Here is a 21,985-nt window from a genome sequence, read left to right as displayed (position 1 = left end):
TTCAGAGTAAAAGGGAAAAAAAGAAAGTATAGGATTTCAGCTGAGATTTGATTAAATAACTGATTCTGGGTGCTGCTTTCATTGTCACTTTGAAGTTAAGCTACAAACTCCAGTGGTGGCTTTTAACACAAATAACGTTTTAACTTCATTGATGAATGCTAATGGAATTAAAGAATTAAAGTGAAGTGATCTGGCCTATCTAGTAGATATGATTAATAAAATAGTGTTTAAAAATGAGTTCCACCCTAGACACAAATCCCCAAAATGTTGTTTTGTTCATTCATTTAGGAAAATACTTGCCTCAGGGCAGGCATTTTAAATATCAAAATAAAACAGGTTTGAGCATAAAGTGAAGAGTCCTTGGCAAGCAACAGAGGTGAATGAATTTTTAAATCCATTAAGTCTAAGCTAAAGGTAAAGGAAATCATACAATTCCAAAAGTGGGAGAAAAAGCAGTTCAACTACAAGTTTAAGCATCTCTACTTGTAACTTGGCACTTGCATTACCCGATAGCTTTAACAGAGTTCCAAATTGTCTCCGCACACCTTCAAATCCTCCTATAAACACAGAAAGAACAAAAACACAAAAGGAAAGCACAAAACATGTCGATCATGATGTTACTCACTCAGATTTTCATCCAATTGTCCATCTCCTAAGAGATATATATATCCTAATATATATATTAAATTATTACGTTTAAATGTATTGCCTTTCAGAAGCTTTTGTCATTTTGAATGCATTCATTTAATTTCAAAGTGTTTTTCTTTTTCTTCATTTAACATTCATTTTCGTTTCTATCTCTCTGTTCTTTTCCATAACGTAATATTTAACATCATCCAATAGGTTACTTCAAGTTACACGTCTTAAAACGTGTCGGCGCTTGCCGAGATTATACAAGAGCTGTGCAAAAACAGAGTAAACATCAGAAACGCCCCGTAAACTGAAGGTGCAGTTGTGTAGATTTTACGGTGTCACATCCATAGACAAACGTTGTAATGTGCTGACGACTTTTTATTTATCGGTATCTGCAGCAGCTCTCTGTCCACTCTTCTATGGTGAATTGCCAATAATGAATATCAAAGTGTGCGACGTTCTTGAACTGTCTGAGTTTCTTGAGGAAGTTTATTTGCATGGGACGACAACATGCTGCACCTCAAAGTAAGATGTCAAAAACAGCTTTCGCCTGTTACTTTTTAACTGATCACGTTATTAGGTAAGTAATGACGAAGCAATGTATTACTTTTTCGTACAAAAATATATGATTTTGGCCTGTTTACTACGAGAGGCCAAAAATCATATATTTTTGTACGAAAACTAATGGTTTACGTGTGAACACTATTGATTTATGAATAACTACTATCAGTCTGTGTGCATACTTAGTTGGTTTGCGTGTGAACAATACTGGTTTCATTCATATAAAATATATTGGTTCGTGCCCGTATATTACCGGTTTGTGCGTGAACTATATCCGTTTGTATATGCACTGGTTTGCATATAAACTCGTATATTGATTCGCGTGAGTATATAACTGGTTCCAGTACGTTTGTTATTGGTTTGTGAGTGAACTGCATCGATTTACGCTCGCATATTACGGGTTTGCGTATGAATTATATTGGTTTGCATTCTGTGCCGGTCCAACGATGGATTTGCGTATGCACTATATTGGTTTCATGCACGTCTTATACTGGTTTCATGTGGGTAACATATCGGTTTTGCGCATGTACTCTATTGGTTGTATGTGTGTACCATGTCGGTTTCTCGCATGAAACATACTGGTTATAAATGCACACCCTATCGCAACTCTGTGCATGAACTATATCGGTTCTGCATGCGAACTATATTGGTTGTTCATGTGATCTTCAGCGGAAATGGGCGGGGCAAGAAACGGGAACTCAAGGGCCGGTAGAGTCATGGAGCGTGTAAAGAAGCTGACAGGAGACGGATATGGGTTTACTTTAAACAGTGCAGTATTTTTTTTCCACACAATAGGTTTTCAGAAGGACTTGGTGTTAATGATTACTATTTAACAGAATCTACCATTGAGTCTGTAATGAACACAAGGCTGAAGTTAAGTACGTAGCTTATTTGGTCGTCTTTTTATTCGCTTCCAGCTAAATGCACGGTTGCAACCCACGACTGTGCTTTTTCACACAACTTTTGCAAACTAGCTACTTATTCTAAAGGCAGAATATTCTACATTTACGACTGACGCCTTTATCCAGCATAACATTTAGTTACTACTGGTTACATTTCTTATACCAAGGGATCCCGCACCGTGCCGCCTAGACAGGTGAAGTGATATGCTCATGGTCACACAGTGTCACTATCAGGACTTGAACCAACAAATGCAGGGTTTCTCAAACTCGTTCCTGGAGCCCACTGTGGCTGCAGGTTTTTGTTCCAACCAGCCTGTTTTTAATTGGATTCCTGTGCTAATTAAGTGAACTGTTGTTTCCCAGATTCCCTGTTTTGGGAACAGTATACAAATTGGAAAACTAAGTTTGTTAAAAAAGTATAATATATATATTATAAAAAAAGTATTAAAATGTACTAAGCAGTTATATGTATTTTTTTCTTTTTAACAGTATTTTCATCTTGATTGTCATTCTACTTTTCTAGGTGTTCTAATTGTTTAATGAATCCGTTATTTACTACTTTGTGGGGCTGACGCTAAAGTAGTTGCAGCCTTTCATGATTGAGTGTTGTTTGCTTGGGTTTCTGCTCTGCTTGTTTTTAATTGTCATTATTAAGATTCAATGAAGGGAGCAAACTGCACAGAGAAAGGGCGAAATGTAATAAAAAGAGAGTTAAGCATTTAAATCCATAGCAAAAACAGAAATATTTCTAAGTTTCTTATACGGTAAGTGTAAAAATCATGCTGCTGTGCTTTTCTGAATGTAGAATAAAAGATAAATAATACCAGCTAATTAAATGAGATCAGTGCTATCAGGTGTTGTCACTGATTGGGAATCTGGTTGGAACAAAAACTTGCAGCCACAGGACTGAGTTTGAGAACCCCTGGTTTAGAGGACAAAGCTCTAACCACAATGCCCAATGCTACATCTACAAAGTGTATATTATTTAACATAATATAATCATGTCCATTCTATGAAAAGCTAAATATTCCACATTTAGGACCTGTATAGGTTAGTTACATCATATTGGGCCACCTTACCTTTCACAGTTTTTTGACAAGGCATATGCGTTTTTTAAGATGCAGTCGAGTTTTGCCCTGCCCGGTACCAGTACCTGCATATTTCCACTCCAATATCTGATAAATAGGATTTACTGTAATATTTAATGGGCACTGTAAAGTGTTAAATCACGTTGGGCCACCTTAATTTTCAGTTTTGTGACAAGACAGATTCCTTTGCTAAATTAAAGCTGTTTAACATTTTTGACCTGTGCAGAACCAAAATGTGGAATATTTATTTTTTCAAATAATGGATCAGTTTATAATGATGCTGATTAATGTACATGCTGTACAATATTTTGCTGTGCTGTTAAAATAGAATAAGAAGCTGGTGTGCAAAAGCTGTGTGAATAAGTAGCTGACTGCAAGCATATACTGGATGAAGCTAGGAGTGAATAAAAAGCCAGCAGATTGTGCACCTAACTTGGCCACTCCAGAACATTCACCTTTCTGTTGTTGAGCTATCCCAGTGTCACATTGGCCTAATGCTTGGGGTCATTATCATGTTGAAAGATAAATCTTCTCCCGAGTATTCATAGCAAACTTAAACAAGTTCTCTTGCAAAATTGTGCAGTATTTGTGTCCATCCATTGTCCTTTCAATTCTTGACAAGATTCTCAGTCCCAGCACGTGAAAAACATCCCCATAGCATGACACTGCCACCGCCATATTCCACTGTAGGAATGTTGTTTCTTGAAGCCTGGGCAATGTTAGTGTTATGCTTCACATGCCTCTTAAGTCTGACCAAAAACTTCTATTTTGGTCTCATCTGACCATAAAACCTTCTTCCACATTTTAACTGGGTCTTTCTCATGCTTTGTGGCAAACACAATACATTCTTTTATGTGGACCTTCTTAAGGAATGGCTTTTTTCATGCTACCCTCCCATACAGGCCTGTTTTTTGGAGAGCTCTTGAAATTGTGGACCTCTGCCCCTTTACTCCAGCTAAAGAGCATTGTAGACGTCTGAGAGTGACGGTTGGATTTCTAGTCTCCTCTCTCACCAGTTGATGTCTCACTCTGATGTTGAGTTTTGAGGGACAGCCTGTTCTAGTCAGAGTCTATGTACTTTGATGAACCTTCCACTTTCTGATGATGAATCCAACAGTGCACAATTGGACATTCAAACACTTTTGATATTTTTATAACCATTCCCTGCCTTGTGCATTTCAATAACTCTGTTTCTCACATCAGTAGAATGCTCCTTTGTTTTCATTTTTGCAGTAACTGTCCACCAAAGATTACAGCCCTTACAAAGGGGACTGTTTATATCCAGAGAGATAGAAAGGACTCACAAGTAGCACCTCATCATGTTTAATTATGACTGTTAAATGACTGTCACCTTTGTAATTAATTTGTCATTGGTGTAAAGATGGAGGTTCCAAAGCACAGAGGTTTAAATACCTACAGTATGCAAACATTAATTTGGGTGTTTTTCTTCTTCAGTTAAATGTCTACAGAAAATGGTTCATTTTGACTTTGGAAATGTTTTGTCACATAAAATACTGAATAAATAAATATGTGTATAAATCTTTTGTCTTGCAAAAAATTAAGACTTTCAAGGGGATTGAATACTTTTGTATGCCACTTAATGTTTGTGAAAGGGCTTGGTGGTGATTATTTTTAACATTTGAAATGATCACGGGACTTAAGCTTGCAGTCAGCTACTTATTCACAAACCAGCTTCTTCTTCGATGTTAAGAGAAAGGCAAAATATTCGGCAGCGTGTACATTAATCAGCAAACTGATACATTATTTCAAAGAATAAACATTCCAGATTTAGGACTTGAACGTGTTGAAAATGTTAAACTCAACTTTAACAAAGGAATCTGTCCTGGACAAGTTTATATTATGTCAAATAATATACACGTTGTAGATGTGCAAGTATTGGAGCACTATGGTTAGGGCTTTGTCCTCTAAACCCTGCATTTGTTGGTTCAAGTCCTGATAGTGACACTGTGTGACTGTGAGCATATCACTTCACCTGTCTAGGCGGCACGGTGCAGGATCGCTGGGTATAAGAAATGTAACCAGTAGTAACTAAATGTTATGTTGGATAAAGGTGTCAGTCGTAAATGTAGAATATTCTGCCTTTATAATAGGTAACTAGTTTGCAAAAACTGTGTGAAAAAGTACAGTCGTGGGTTGCAAGCGAGCATGTAGCTGGAAGCGAATAAAAAGACGACCAAATACGTACTTAACTTCAGCCTTGTGTTTATTACAGATTCAATGGCAGATTCTGTTAAATAGTAATAATTAACACCAAGTCTTTTTGCAAACCTATTGTGCAGAAAAAAATACTGCACTTTTTAAACCCAGATCCGTCTCCTGTCAGACTCTCTACACGCTCCATGACTCTACCGGCCCTTGAGTTCCCGTTTCTTGCCCCGCCCATTTCCGCTGAAGATCACATGAACAACCAATATAGTTCGCATGCAGAACCGATATAGTTCATGCACAGAGTTGCGATAGGGTGTGCATTTATAACCAGTATGTTTCATATGAGAAACCGACGTGGTACACACATACAACCAATAGAGTTCAAGGCAAAACTGATATGTTACCCACATGAAACCAGTATAAGACGTGCATGAAACCAATATAGTGCATACACAAATCCATCGTTAGACCGGCACAGAACGCAAAACAATATAATTCATACACAAACCGATAACATGCAAGCGTAAACCAATGCATTTCACACACAAACCAATAACAAACATACTGGAACCAGTGATATAAACACGCGAATCAATATAGTTCATATGAAAACCAGTGCTATGCATATACAAACGGATATAGTTCACGCACAAACAGGTAATATACGGACACAAACCAATATAGTCCATATGAATGAAACCAGTATTGTTCACACGCAAACAAATTAAGTAGGCACGCAAACCAATAGTAATTATTCATAAATCAATAGTGTTCACACATAAACCAATAGTTTTCGTACAAAAATATATGATTTTTGGCCTGTTTGGCCCCTCATACACAAAGCGTGCACCCATTCATTTGGCATGTGCCGAGTACAGTGTGAGTGCGGACCAAAAATGATTTAGATGGCACATCATTACATTAGATATCATATGCGTCCATCAGTGGCGGCTGCTAGCTTTTGAAACAGGGGAAGCTCATATTAGGCCTTCATCATAAAATTCATTATGTTATTTGTATGTAAATTCTGCCCTCCGTTCCTTTTGCAGAAAATGGTCTTTGACCCTGTCGTACCAATTGGCCGTCTTTTCCAGGGACTTAACCAGTTTCCACTCATTGGCCAGGAGAGCAAGGTTGCTCAAACGATCTTGGCCCATCATGTTGCGGGTGTATGACTTGACCCGTTTTAAACAGGAGAAGCTCCTCTCTACACCTGCTGATGTAGTGCCAATTGTTGCCACTAACGACAACAGCTTGTATAGCTGAGGCATTGCTCTATCCAACTCCATGTCTTTAAAAAACACGAAGAAATCACACAGCTTACCCCTGCTCCCCTGTAAGTCATGATCTGAATATAGTACTTGAAGTTCAGATCTCAGTCTCCCTGAGTCAAAGAAATGGCCATAACTTTTCAGCACACTTTCAAATGCCTCCTCTGGAAACACTTGTCTCATTTCATCAAATTTCCCTGGATTGACTAATTCTAAGAAGCTCATGCTTTCCAAATTTGAAAAATGCTGAGAAATCTGCTCCATGAGATTATCTAGGATGGCCATGTACAAATTTCTGTAGCCGCCCAAATTTCTCTGACCTCTTCTCCTTGACAAAAGCAAGGAGAGACCCAATTGTTTTTTTGCAGTAAAGAACATCCATAGCCCTTTGCTGGACAATATCAAAGACAACATCTGTCTCAGAAAATATTTGTTCATATGTGTACAACATGAACACAAACTCAAAATCCTCCAGTTTCATTATGAAGCCTTTGGCAGCATCTAATGTGTCATCATCCATGCTCTCATCCTGGGTAATCTTGTCAAAAGTCTGCAGGAGGCCATCATAATTGTTTGCCACAGTGCTCACTATCCGTGATGTGAAATTCCATTGAGTAGAAGTGTTTCTGGGCAATCTTGAAGACCCTGCAGACTCAAGAAAAGACATCCTTTTTGTAGACTTTGAAAAAAATGTGGTGAACCCAGAGAGAGATGCAAAAAATATTCTTGACTCAGGCAAACTTAACACCCTGGGACAACACCAGGTTCAACACCAGGTTCATAGCAATGCACAAACACTGCACTAGGGGCTATTACTTTAACTTTGGCCAGTAGGCCTTTGAGAGATGAGGCAAAGACAGCAGCCCCATTGTAGGTTTGTGCCACAAGTTTTTCTGTAAAACTGTAGCCCTGCATGTTCTCGTTTAAAACTTCAAACACAGACTGAGCATCTCGACCCCCTGACACATCCAAAAATCCAATGAAGCACTCTTGAATTTTACCTGCACTATCCACATATCTAACAATGACAGACAGTTGGGCACTGCAAGATATGTCAGTTGCTTCATCCACCTGCCATGCAAAAAAGGAGCAGTCTGAATTTCACCTTTTATATGATCAGAAACAGTGGCTGCGAGAGCAGAGATCAAGTCATTTTGGATTGAGTGGGACATACCAGAAAACACAGCTGATGACTGAAACTGTGTGGCCAAGACAGAGTCATATTTAGCTAATGTTTCTGTAAATTCCCTGTAATTCCCCTTATTTGCTGATTCACTACTCATCATGTCCCCTGAATGCCAGCTCCTGACGGCCAAGCAAGGAAGTCACATCAATTAGACGGTTTAGGAAGGCCCTGTTTTTTTTACTTTCATTATGTTTTGCCACCTGAATGCGAAGACCTTCATTGATTGCATGTTCAACCCTGATCCTGCCAAGACAACTTAACCTTGCCCATGAACTCACGTGTTCTTTGCACTTTTCATGCCTTTTGTATGCCCTGTCAAAGTTACCCAGATCCCCAAAACCCACATTTGACCAAACACATCCCATTCCCTGAGAAGGTTTCGTCAAGAGGCATGGCCAACAGTACATTTTCTTTGTCACAGCACTTCCAGTCAGCCAGTTCACCTTGTCATACAAGGACAGCTGAAAAGACCTGTTATTTTTTCCTGATTTTTGCACAAGATCAATCTTGGGCGTTGGTCTGCCCTGCCGTTTAATTCTGAGTCTCTCCTCGTAAGGAAGACTACTAAATGGTTTTGCCAAAAGCAGGTCAACAATATTAGCACCGTCTGCCATTATGCACAGCTTGCTAGCTGGCTAGTTTCCCCTTCCACGAGCTACTTTAATTATATGAACGAACTAACTTTACAATGCTGAAACAAGGAGCAAAGTCAAGAACGCTATAATATGTTTTTTATTATTTAAAGAATGATTTGTACTAACAAAAAATGTTTATATCACCAGCAAACAATACAGAGTGCAGCAGTTTGTCGTACGACTTCACCTGCAAATCCGCATGGGACTGAACTCGAATCGCTGTAGTGTTGATGTATACTTAAGACATGCTGTCAATCAAAAAAGGGGTTCCGCCCTTTAAACAGCTCCTCCAATCATCATTCAGCAGCCCAGCGTCCTGGCCCTCCCACTGCTCCATTCACTCCCAGAGAAACTGAGCTTCCCTGGAAGTGACGATTTTGGTGCATGTATCCAATTACCGTCCAGCTTTTCTGCAGTGAAAAAAGCTCCTCTGTGCTTGCCCAGCCCCATAGAGCTCCAGTGAAGCTGGGCTTCTTAGTGTTTAACGTGCTGTGCTGCACGGAAATGTATGACAAGAAAATCGCGTCAAACAATCTACAATAAATACCTGATTCTGAACGAGCTAGTCATGAAGTTGAGCGCGTTTTAGCGCACTTTTATTAAAACCAATATAAATGCGACAGTGCATATATGAGCATTTATTTTCTGACATAGTAGAGGAAGCAGAGCTTCCCTTGTAGTCTTAGAGCAGTGGCGTCCATAAAGATTTTAATGAAGAGAACATGAAACTGCAGGGATAAATAATTAGCAGAGGTTTTAGAAACAAAAGAAAACATTCTCAAACACACTTAATCTATTTCAGGATTGCACAGGGCCTTGTGTCTGATAAGTTTTCAAAGTGACTTTATTGTGATATATATTTTTAATCTTTAAAGCATAAGGAATGGTTGGAGTCACTTCTCAGAAGACATCTCTTTCTTCCCACTGAAGTGATATCATTCTTGGCGATGATTTTCTTTGCCTACAGACTACATGTTACTTTGAATGGTGGACTTGTCTTCCTCATCATTGATGTTATCACCGGTAAGTCATTTATTTTGCCTCCCCATACATGCCATGTTATAGTTAAATTACAGCAGCATAACAAATCTGTTTCTTTCTAATGACACAGCACTGAACATGAATTGTACAAGTCCACATACAACCTTAATAAATGAGGACACATCACTGAACTGTTACATTGAACAGCTGAATGAAGATGAGGTGCTGTCAGTTATCTGGGAAAAGGGAACACGGGAGCTCATTAAATATCCAAGGAGATCCATAAAAAAGAAAGAAACTGAAGAGGCAAAATTTGCACTTGCGGAGAGTCATATTCATCAGGGAGACATCTCTCTCACCATCAAGAATGTTCTTCAGTCAGATGAAGGCAACTATTGGTATTCACTTCGTACCAAGAGGGAGAGTCTCAAGGGAGCGGTGAAGCTGCGTGTGCTTGGTATTTCTGTTTTTATTTCTTCTTCTTCCCAGTGAAATTGAATTTGTGCAGTGTTTGTCTATTATGTTTATATTACAAGATGCGCAATTTGCTCAGTGTAACATTTATTTAATAAAGCTATTGTGTTAAAAATATATATTGGAATAACAACTGAAAACCTACTTTTGCTAACCACCATGTGACTAATCAAATACAATCGGCCATTCGTTGGGTACAGTAAAGGAGGTTTAGGGTTGTGATCGTGTGAAACACAGAGTTTATTTTTGTACAGTAGTTCACAAAAGTTGCTTTACAGTTATGAGTGTGCAAAACAAATTATTTTTGTACCGGGGTACACAAAAGTAGGTTGGCAGTTGTGATTTTGAAAAAAAATTGTATTTTTGTATTATCATTGATGTATTAATTATTGTATCTTTTTTGGTATATTTGTGACATTCTTTTGAGTTTATAACATTAAAAAGCTATTGTGTTAAAGAAGCTATTAGAATAACAAGTGTTAACTTATTTTTGCCCACCCCATGTGACAAATCAAAGTACAATCGGCCATACATTGGTGGTGCGCAAAAGTATGTTGACAGTTGTGATATCGCAAAAAAACTGTTTATTTTTGTATTATCATTGATGTATTAATTATTGTATCTTTACTGGTATATTTGTGACATTCATTTGAGTTAATAAAGTTATAGTGTTAAAGAAGCTATTGTAAAAACAAGTGTAAACCTACTTTTGCCCTCCCCGTGTGACTAATCAAAGTATAATCGGCCATACATTAGTGGTGCGCAAAAGTATGTTGACAGTTGTGATTTTGGAACAAACAGTGTTTATTTTTGTATTATCAGTGATGTGTTATTTATTGTATTTTTATTGGTATATCTGTGCCATTCTTTTAAGGTAAAAAAGTTAATAAAACTATTGTATTAAAGAAGCTATTGGATAACAAGTGTAAACTTACTTTTGCCCACCCCATGTGACTAATCAAAGTACAATCGGCCATACATTAGTGGTGCGCAAAAGTATGTTGACAGTTGTGATATCGCAAAAAAAAACTGTTTACTTTTGTATTATCATTGATGTATTAATTATTGCATCTTTATTGGTATATTTTGTAAGTTTGTAGCAGTAGGGGGCGCTATCGCTCCCTTGAACCCTCAGGTACCATGCCAAACACCAGGTAAAAGTGTCACAATAATTCTTTTTTATAATAATGTGCACTAAGCACCCTCCACTCCACACTATTCATAAATAAACCAATCACAAATACAATAATCAATCCTCCACTCCCAGACGTGTTGCCCTCCTACCACCCAGCTCAGCTCGCCATCTGGGAGCTCCCATAGTCCTTTTATAGTTCCTGACCCGGAAGTGTTTCTCCTCCTTCACTCCATAATTCCTTATCACTTCCAGGTCAGATAAAAGTCCTTTTTTCACCCCAGAAGTACATCATCCCTTCCGCTCATGTGACTTGGAAGTACTCCCGGGGCATAGGGCAAATAGCAGTCCCTGGTTCTCCCTGGAGCGACCCCTGGCGGCCCCAACGTTATCCAGCAGGGCTGTGCACTACAACTCCAAAGTCCATGATGCCCTGCTGGAATTCGGGGCATCTCCACAATGCAGGGAGGGCTCCATCTAGCGGCTTGGGGGTCTTGACTGGGATAAACAGCCGGGCATAGTCCACAATACTCCCCCCCCAGCAAAAAATTATTATTTTGTGCATCTAGCCCCGCGAGGGACGTCTTCCTGCAGGAGGATCCGTAAGTAGGGCCTTGGCAAGGTTGTCTAGCCTCCCTGGAGAACCGTGGGGGAACGTTATAATGGGAATCCCTCTGATCCCCTGTCCCCTGGGGACAATCTTGCCATATGTGGCCCTGCCGATGACAGTTGTAACAACTCCGTCTTTCTCTTGGTTGTCTCCCTTTACGAGACCAGAAACACCTAGGGAACTCTGTCAGCTCCACCCTTTTCTCCGCCAAGTAAGGTTTACTGGCCGTCTCTGTATACTCCGCCCTTTTTTCCACCTTGTCTGGAGACCCATGGTGAATTTTGGGGATCTCCTGCTTACTCTGGGGCCGGTGCACAGCTTGAGTCTCTCTGTTGGGAAAAGAGAGCCCCTTTGCTGTTTGCACGCCTGTTGATCTATGCTTCTTAGGAGGCGGCGTCATCAGCACTGCATCGTTCCATGTAACAGCACTTTTCAGCTATACCGGTTCAATCGGCGCTTCCCCCGCTCCGTCAGTCATCACGCCACACTCTCTTGTTGGGTTTGCAGTGACTTGGCACCCGCTACTTATTAACTGCGGGCCCAGTTCGCACTACGTCCCTTTATACTGTACGATACGGGCTGGACTCACCTGTATTCCCGCATCGATCATCACGGGAGCCTCCCGACCAAAACGCTGTAGATAATCCCATATCCTTTTCAGCGGTGCTTCGGGCGTCGCTCCCAACTCTTCCACCTGTTTCTTAACGTTTGTTAATGTCTGTAATAAAGCATATACGGGCTCGAGCAATTTCTCGAAATCCCGCATTTCTAAAATGTTATTTAATTCAGCCGGAGGTAATTTTGCTTCCGCCTTCTCCTTACCTGCTTGCTTTGAGCCAATAAGCACATCCTCTCCGGGCACGTGTTCTGTTGGGTCACGCAAAGGCTCTTGGGATTTGGAGTCTTTTATTTTAGAGGGCCGGGGTGGCGCCACTGGCCGACTGCGAGCCGCCTTTTCTCCTTTATCAGCGGACCGTTCAGCCACATCCCGTCCCTCTTTACTTTCAAATATAGCTGGAGCTGCTTCGCCTGCCTCCCCCTTCCCCTTCAGGGAGCTCGATTCTATCGAGGAAACGCTGACCTCACCTCTGGACTGTTGACGACCTTCTCCTTCCCATAATCCGTCTGGGGAAATCATGTGCCCACTTTCGGCGAATGGAAGGTGGCCCTCATGGTCATATGATCGACTGTAGTCCTTTAGGTGTTCCCAGCCTGCTCCGGAATAGGTCACATGACTCTTTTCATCGAATAGCATCCCCAGTTTTCGACTCCTAGATGGGCTAGACTCCTCGTCATCACGGCCATCTTGCCTAGGTGGGAAGTATATCTCCGACTCGTCGTCTGAAACCAGAAGACAGGCCTCTGAAAAATAATTAAAGTAAAGTCCCGGCGTATCGGGCATTTCTTTGGCACCTACCTCTGAACCTTGACTACTTTATTTCAGTTCATATAGGTAGTCCTTTGTGTCCGATGTCCGGCAGCCATCCCGCTGCCGTGACGCACGGGCCCTTTCGGCTTCAATCATTACCCGTTCTTCCTCGCTTCCCGTCAGGTAGGTCCACGTACTTGCGACATCATCTAGGGCCTGTTTCCTTGGGCGATCCTCATTCTTCTTCCCAGATTTTTTCCAAATCATGTACCGATATTGAAGGAGGCCTCTTGTTGCAGCGCTCTCTGTAGAGGGTAGCGTTTTCACCTCCGTGCGTTCGAGCGGGACCTTCTTAGGGTCGTCTGCGTACACAATATTTATTTTAAATGCAGGTCCCCTGCCAACAGACGGCCAGAGGATCCTGCCGACTACGCCAGTGTAGCAGTAGGGGGTGCTATCGCTCCCTTGAACCCTCAGGTACCACACCAAACACCAGGTAAAAGTGCCACAATAATTCTTTTTATTATAATAATGTGCACTAAGCACCCTCCACTCCACACTATTCATAAATAAACCAATCACAAATACAATAATCAATCCTCCACTCCCAGACGCGTTGCCCTCCTACCACCCAGCTCAGCTCGCTGTCTGGGAGCTCCCATAGTCCTTTTATAGTTCCTGACCCGGAAGTGTTTCTCCTCCTTCAGTCCATAATTCCTTATCACTTCCGGGTCAGATAAAAGTCCTTTTTTTCACCCCGGAAGTACATCATCCCTTCCGCTCATGTGACTTGGAAGTACTCCCGGGGCATAGGGCAAATAGCAGTCCCTGGTTCTCCCTGGAGTGAACCCTGGCGGCCCCGACGTTATCCAGCAGGGCTGTGCACTACAACTCCAAAGTCCATGATACCCTGCTGGAATTCGGGGCATCTCCACAATGCAGGGAGGGCTCCATCTAGCGGCTTGGGGGTCTTGACTGGGATAAACAGCCGGGCATAGTCCACAAGTTATGGTGTTAAAATGTTAAAGAAGCTATTGTAAAAACAAGTGTAAACCTACTTTTGCCCTCCCCGTGTGATTAATCAAAATACAATCGGCCATATATTGGGTATGGTAAAGGAGGTTTAGGGTTATGAGCATGTGAAACACAGAGTTTATTTTTGTACTGCAGATCGCAAAAGTTTCTTTACAGTTATGAATCTGCAAAACAAATTATTTTTGTACCGGGGTGCACAAAAGCAGGATGACAGTTTTGATTTTACAAGAAAATTTGTTTATTTTTGTATTATCAGTGATTTATTAACTATTGTATCTGTGACATTCTTTTGCGTTAATGAAGTTATTGTGTTACAGAAGCTATTGGATAACAAGTGTAAACTTACTTTTGCCCTCCCCGTGTCACTAAACGAAGTACAATTGGCCATACATTAGTGGTGCGCAAAAGTAGGTTGACGGTTGTGATTTCACAAAAAAACACTTTCTTTTAGAATTATCAGTGATGTATTAATTATTGTATTTTTATTAGTATATTTGTAACATTCTTTTGAGTTAATAAGTTGTGTTAAAGAAGCTATTGGGATAATAAGTATAAAACTACTTTTGCCCATCCCATGTAACTAATTGAAGTACAATCGGCCATATATTGGGTGCGGAAAAGGAGGTTTAGGGTTATGAGCATTTGAAACACAGAGTTTGTTCTTGTAAAGCAGTTCGTAAAAGTTGCTTTACAGTTATGAGTCTGCAAAACAAATTATTTTTGTACCGGGGTGCACAAAAGTAGGATGACAGTTTTGATTTTGCAAAAAAAAAACTTTGTTTTTGTATTATCAGTGATCTATTAATTATTGTATTTTTATTGGTATATTTTTTACATTCTTTTGAGTTAATATAGTTATTAAAGCTGTTGTATTAAAGAAGCTATTGGAATAACAAATGTAAACCTACTTTTTCCCACCCTGTGTGACTAATTGAAGTACATTCGACCATACATTGGGTGTGGAAAAGAAGGTTTAGGGTTGTGAACGTGTGAAACACAGAGTTTATTTTTGTACAGCAGTTCTTTGGTCTTTTTGGTATTTAAGACCAAGTTGGTGGTGTCACACCACTTTGTCAGGTTCTGAACCTGCTTCTTATATGCAACGTCATAGGTGTTTGATATGAGCCCAGTGACAGTTGTATCAACTAGCAATTTAACAAACATTGTTTGATTAGTGGGTTGGTTGACAGTCGCAGCTGAAAAATGCATAGAGAAGGGAGCTTAGCACAGTTTCTGCAAATAGTTTTCAAGTTTATTTGCTCATGTTGCTTCATCAAGGAAATTTCTCCACAGTTTAAAATTACAATTTAAACAATTCAGACATGATTAGTGCACATGGCAGATTGTCACTTAAGGCTATTTGCATACATTTGAGCCAAACCATGTAGAAATTACAATACTTTTTCTACACGGTTCCCCCCATTTCAGGGCACCATCATGTTTGGAACAATTGCTACAACATGGCGTTGTAAGATACCTTGGCTTGGTTCTACTCTTTCATTGATGATGGAACTGTTAATGGTAACATGTCTTGCTATATTGTTGCGAGACATGGACAATATCTGGTGACCTCAGACAAAGACTGAACTCCTTTGGAGAATTCTTGGGTAGCTCTGGTTTGACTTTGTGTCAAATGAGCGGTTGCTCATGGAGTCATTGTTGGTGGTCCTAAACATAACTACTTTAATATATCTGCCATTGCTGTGTCCCAAACATTATGGTGCCTTGAAATGAGGAGACTGTGTACAAAAACTTTGATTGCATATATAATGCTTAACAGCCATTGGTATTGGTGAATGTGGGTGTCTTATAACTGTGCACTGGTTGTTCCATCATTTGAATTTGGAACCTTCAAGATTGATCACAGTCGTAATTTATTGATTTTTTTCTTTAGAACATAAATACTAAGAATATGCTAATATTTTTGAATTCTTCTTCTTCTTCATAAATGTAGAACAAATTAGAGTGAAATGTAAAAATCCACAGACTGCTGAGATCAACACAAACTTTACCCTCAGTTGTTCAACCTTAGGACTAAATGGTGAAGAATTAAAGTTTGTTCGCTGGAATAAAGACAATACTTTCCTGGCTGTGTATCCTGACAATGGTAACCACAATGAAAACAAAAATTTGACTAGATTTAAACTAGATGAGAATCGAATCAAGCAAGGAGATCTCTCCCTAGACATAACAGCGGTGGACAAGTCTGATGAGGGCAGCTATCACTAGTTTCCACCGGAAAAGTGATACGTAAAGGAGATGTGTTTCTGAAAGTTAAAAGTAAGTCCTTGCATGTTTCTATACATACATGAAAAAGATGTATCCTTTAGTTTTTGATTTTAAGAAATTTTAAGTAAATGGAAATCTGTCTGGTGTATTCTGCATTTAACCAGCCGATCAAAATATTTCCTAATGCCATGAGTGAATATCATGGGGTCATTTAGGCATGAAAGTTCTTTAGGCATTCTAATGAAAGTAGAAAAAGTGAGAATAACAGAATTAGGATGCTCTGTGAGACAAATGCCAGCTGGTCAGCTTGTGTTCTAAGAGTGCAGCTGCAAAGGCCATATTGGCTAATACTTTTGCAAAGTTGCAATCCTAGCATTATTGATTGCTGTGTGAAAGCCATGCCCATGATCTTAATGTCCTAAGAAACTTGATTTTCACAGAAGCTTGGAATTTTCTAGTGAAAGCGGACTGAAGCAAACAGAGTGTAACTGCAGCTGTCAATACCTGTTATATCTCAATCACGTAACACCCACAACTTCAGATATGAATCAGCCATCATGTGTCGAGACTAATGGAGTCTAGCTGTAGACCTCCAGAGATCCCCTCCATTGAGGTGGTTGCTGCTTTGCCTTACATGTGTGTGATGTTATGTCTACACCCAGTAAAACTGAAGCTGAAATATGGACAGTAAATGGAAGAGCAGGAGAAGAAGCTAGATGTGGTAGAAATCAGAAAGTTAAGATGGAGTCGTGGTTTATTTAAATTTGAATCTTCATATGGCTTTATAGAAAACAATGTCAATTCAACACAAAAACTAAAAAATGTATGAGTCAAAGAATTTAACTAAAATATATCATATCATATTATGTTTAGAAATAATAAAGCAAATTGCTTGTAAAAGTATTGTATACCCTTTTAAATTATTTGTTGACTTCTTTTAAAACTTTCTTCTTTTCTTTTTCGTTTAGTGCGTTTTGAGATGAAATGCCCAAGTCCGCAGACAGCCTTCCTAAATATGAACACCTCAATTAACTGTACAATTGAGAACTTGAACAGCGATAAGGTGACATATGTTTTCTGGACCAAAGATGACAATATCCTGGCCAGCTACCCAAGAAAAGAAAGCCCAACTTTGACAGAAACTGGAAAATCCAGATTTGCTCTTGATCAAGATCGTGTCAGTCAAGGAGATGTCTCCCTTTACATCAGTGATGTACAAAATACAGATGGTGGGCTGTACCGGTATTCACTGGAAACAGAGAGCACACGTAAAGAAGGAGGGGTGATGCTTGAAATATTTTGTAAGTTCATGTAACTTTTGTTACCAATATGTTAAAAAATATCCATTCTAATTACTGTCCTCTTATCTGTCCTTATCTGTCCTCTGTAAACTCAGACTAGCAATAGTCAGACATCTCATGCTGTTCTTTTATTACAGTGTCATCACTTTCAGCTTCATTACCTGGTTTAGTGGTCTGACAAATCAAAATTTAAAATGAACTCAAGCAGGTTATCAAACATCAGTCAATGTTACTGGAGCTGATAATGATTATTTAGAAAGTGTGTGCCAAAGTGCTATGTTGTGAAAACTGAAAATCACCTCAGCAGATGACAAACACCCAATATATACAACACTTAAGTCAGAGAGGGCAGCCACCACACAATTTGTTCCAGATATTCCTTCATCCCTTTCTTCCTTTCTTATGTATGTGTATCTGTCTAAGTAAATGTCTCCTGTTGAACCATTAGAAGCACTAGATAGAATATTGAGTTTTCTTCCAACGATGTCAAATATTTTGAATTTTTTGTGCATCTTTTGACCTGTCTCTGTGATATATTTTATTATTCAATTTATTTTGGATGTAGGTGAGAAAGAAAATTTAGTTCTTTCTAACCAAAATCAAGGTTTACTTGGCTTTTTTAGAAACCAGGTTTCAGTGAATAACTAGGTTATTGAAGCGAATGTAAATGCAACAATTGTCAGTTTTGGGAACGACAATCTGCAATGTCAGGGACAACTTTTGGCGTGTGGACTGAGGGGTTTCTTGATTTTGATGCACCACTCACAGAACCAGCAGTACTCCACTTTTTCAGCAGTTACTGCCACATATCACAGAAGCTCTCATAACTCGAATAGCCTTTTTGAACATACTTCTTCACTATCAAAATATGCTAATTCAATGAATACAGCAGTTTGATTTTCTCCAGCATGCTCAGGGCTAACAGACTAATAAAACTAAATTAAATGGGCACTGGAACTTTTCAGCTGACTAAGTTTGCTGTTGCTAAAACCAACTCCTTACTGAGTATAAAGCCACTTTTTTCATATGCCGACCTTTATATGGGTTGTTTCACAGTGAAACATAAAATTAATTGTATGTATTTTGGATATTGTTTTTATAATTAAATATCCTAATGTTTGTTAATCAGATTTGCTACTTCTCATTATATATCTTTTCCTTGTCTAACAATATTTAATTTTCAAATGCACTCAGTCAATTACAGGTATTTCTGCTGGTCACCAGTAATGAGCCAGTCCCAGAGGTGTCCAGACATATTCATGTCATTACACTACTGTGCCTCCATCAGAAGAAGTGGTCTGCTTTGGATCTTCTACGCTTTGCTCCTTTGTCTTGTCTCTGTACTATTATGTGCTAGCTCTTTGTTGCTGTTCTGTGTAAAATATTGGCAATTTCCAGAGCAGTTGTTTCAGAGTTTGTAATCACAGCTCTCATCATTTTTCCACCATCAGTTGTAGTTGCTTTCCTCAGTCGATCTGCTCATTCCCAATTCGTAAGCGCACTTTTCTTTTTCCTTTCAGTCAATATATTCACAGTAGCTGATTGACTCTGGCCAGTTTCCATGCTTTATTGAAAATTTATTTTCATCTTCCAAAATGCTTTGCTATTCTATTTATTAAGTTTTCTTTAGTCATCAGGTTTAAGAGACGAAAGTGAAATTCATTGCTACATACCAAAAGATCTTCTGTGTGTTTGAGATGAGTGCAATTCAAGACAAACAACAAATAAATTAAAGCTATTGCTGAAATACTTATGGGCAGAAGAAACACAAAGTGTGCATGGTGTTGTAAGTGATCAAAGATTAGCTGTTGTGTACTAAAGAAAGTCCAAATAGATGCAGAAAACCAGAAGTATCAAGAATTATTAAATAATTGATTCTCTAACACTAGAAAAAAATATGCATTCAGAGATTCATTTTCACCTAGTCAACATTTAATAAGACCAGACCAGAAATGAGCTTCAGAAATCTGCTGCAACAGTGTTACCTGAAGAACACCTCAGGTGTGGCTGGTCTTCAGCATTGATGACAGAAGAAAAGAATGTCACTGTGAAGAAGGGATTAATTATGGTTCAGCTGAATACCTTTTTTCATGACAAATTAAATATGTTTACGGTTGATCAGAATATTGATTCCTGGAACGAAGCACCACAGCGTCCAAGTATTCCAAGAATAATATCAAACTAATGAATTCTGACTGGAATAAATTTAAGAGGTATTACATAACTGGGGATACATCACTGTGAACCAAAATCCAAAAAAAACAAAACAATGGAGGCATGAAGATTCCTCAACACAAAAGAAATTCAAGTTCCAAGTTTTAACATTTGTCTACCCTTGATTAAAGAGTGGTTCTCCTTGAATGTGCTGGCCTTAGAGACTTAGAGAGGAGGCACTATGGCTACATCTTGTAACAGGATCCTGTGGACATCTGGGCCTTAAACCTGTTGAAACATGAGATGAAATATTTTCAGAAAGCTTCAGGTGGTACACATAATGTTACTACTATAAGTAACTAACTGCTCAATCAGAGACATTTCGTACCATACTTAACACAGTGCACATTAAGAAAGGTTAGGTATTAATTGAATTGTACAATTGCAATTTGCAGGAACGATGAGTCGAACTGCTGATTTGAATGAGGGCCAATGGAAGTTCACACATCTTGGGCAGAGTAATAAATCGGCTTTGATATATAAAAAAATAATATGTAAATAGCTGTTGACATTGCTGAATTTGGGCTTGGCTTTTAAAATATTTATACAATGCAAAAAAACACTCTTGAGTTTGATATTATAAAATTATTTTCTTATTATCTTGCTTCCTTCTGGAATGCAAGTTACCAGAAGCATGTCTGAGCTTTGCAATATGAGACTCAGATATGGCATATCAAATTTGTGGAATTGCAAGGTCAAGGTTTTGAGGTTTATCTCTGGAGGGAGTCTATGTATGATATGTTGAAAACTAGACCTGACTGTGCGTGTTTCCATTTTTGACAGTTCCAAAAGTCACAAGAAGCAGAACTTCAACAGTTGTAACAGTCTGTGCTGTGGTGACCATTTTGGCTTGTGTGGCCGTTGCTGCATTTTTCTTCTTTAAACAAAGAGGTAATTTAGTATTTTCAAATTCTGTTTCATTATTATTTATTGTAACTCCAGGAGACTGATGCCTGAGTCTTAGTCCATTCACTGTATTGATAGTGCTTATACATTCATTTTGCGTCTATGTCAGTTTTTGTGTATACTCTGGTTTTCTGTAGTTAAACACCTTAAAAGATATGTGTTTTAGTAAAATTTGTAACTAATTTGGCCAAAATAGGTGTACTGTGGTAGAGTATAGTTGTCATCCTATTGACATTTTCATTTCTGCCTTGTCGTTGCAACTCAAAGCAAGAAGTGAACCAAAAACATACTCAGCTTTGATAAATTCTGAAAGAATATGCCAATCAAAAGACAAATGCAGTTGTAGGTGAGGATTCCAAGTCTAAACTGAAAGTCCTGTTTCAAAGTTACTGTAAAAAATTTCTGTCATTAAGTTTACATATTTTACAAACATTACCAAATACATAGATAGTTCCAGTTACTCGTGTCTTTTAATTTAGGTACCACCAATGAGTCTGCTAGAAACCAAACGAATCTTCAGTTAGAGGTCCATGAAGCACAGGATGAGGAACCTGCTCCCCTCAGAAGCATGAAGTAGATCTTCTGATCACCATCAAACCAATATCGAACTGTCTGGCAGTTTTCACTATCAATGGCGTAGTCAAGACCCACATTGTATCGATTTTAATTCATTTCAAATTAAATGCTTTCACCAGGATAGATTTACCTGAATTACATAGTATAATCTCTCAACTGAAACCCTCCACCTGCGTCCTTGACCCAATACCAACCAGGTTTTTCAAAGAAATATCAGGCGTGCTAATTGACAATATTCTGGACATAGTTAATTCGTCATTAGATACGGGGGTCTTTCCAGACTGTCTTAAGACTGCTGTAGTTAAACCCCTGCTCAAGAAAAATAATCTTGACCCCTCTGCCTTTGAAAATTTTAGACCCATTTCTAACCTGCCCTTCTTAAGTAAAATTCTAGAGAAGGCAGTCATTATGCAGTTAAATGACCACCTCAATAAACATGCTATTCTTGATACATTTCAGTCAGGCTTCAGAACAAATCACAGCACAGAAACTGCACTCGTTAAAGTAGTAAATGACTTGCGGGTAAATGCAGACAGAGGCCATTTATCTGTTCTCATCCTCTTAGATCTGAGTGCTGCATTTGACACCATTGATCATAATATTCTTAGAAATCGCCTTAGTCAATGGGTGGGCCTCTCTGGCAGTGTCTTAAATTGGTTTGAATCCTACCTGGCAGGGAGAAAATTCTTTGTTAGTTGTGGTAATCACAACTC

At 39.1% G+C, this 21,985-nt stretch overlaps 1 protein-coding gene across 1 annotated transcript; it reads left to right on the top strand.

Moving 5' to 3' along the window:
• Nucleotides 1-915: 915 nt before the first annotated feature.
• Nucleotides 916-21,440, top strand: LOC120536738. The gene is made up of 6 exons (XM_039765207.1): nt 916-1,213; nt 9,321-9,468; nt 9,557-9,883; nt 17,244-17,576; nt 20,574-20,681; nt 21,176-21,440. Exons 2-6 carry the CDS (start codon nt 9,393-9,395, stop codon nt 21,271-21,273), a joined length of 942 nt encoding a protein of 313 aa, XP_039621141.1. The 5' UTR covers nt 916-1,213; nt 9,321-9,392; the 3' UTR covers nt 21,274-21,440.
• The last annotated feature ends 545 nt before the right edge of the window (nt 21,441-21,985 follow it).

Source organism: Polypterus senegalus, chromosome 10 (genome assembly GCF_016835505.1).
Source record: "Polypterus senegalus isolate Bchr_013 chromosome 10, ASM1683550v1, whole genome shotgun sequence".
NCBI classification, from domain to species: domain Eukaryota; kingdom Metazoa; phylum Chordata; class Cladistia; order Polypteriformes; family Polypteridae; genus Polypterus; species Polypterus senegalus.
This window is presented reverse-complemented; position numbering and strand designations above follow the sequence as displayed.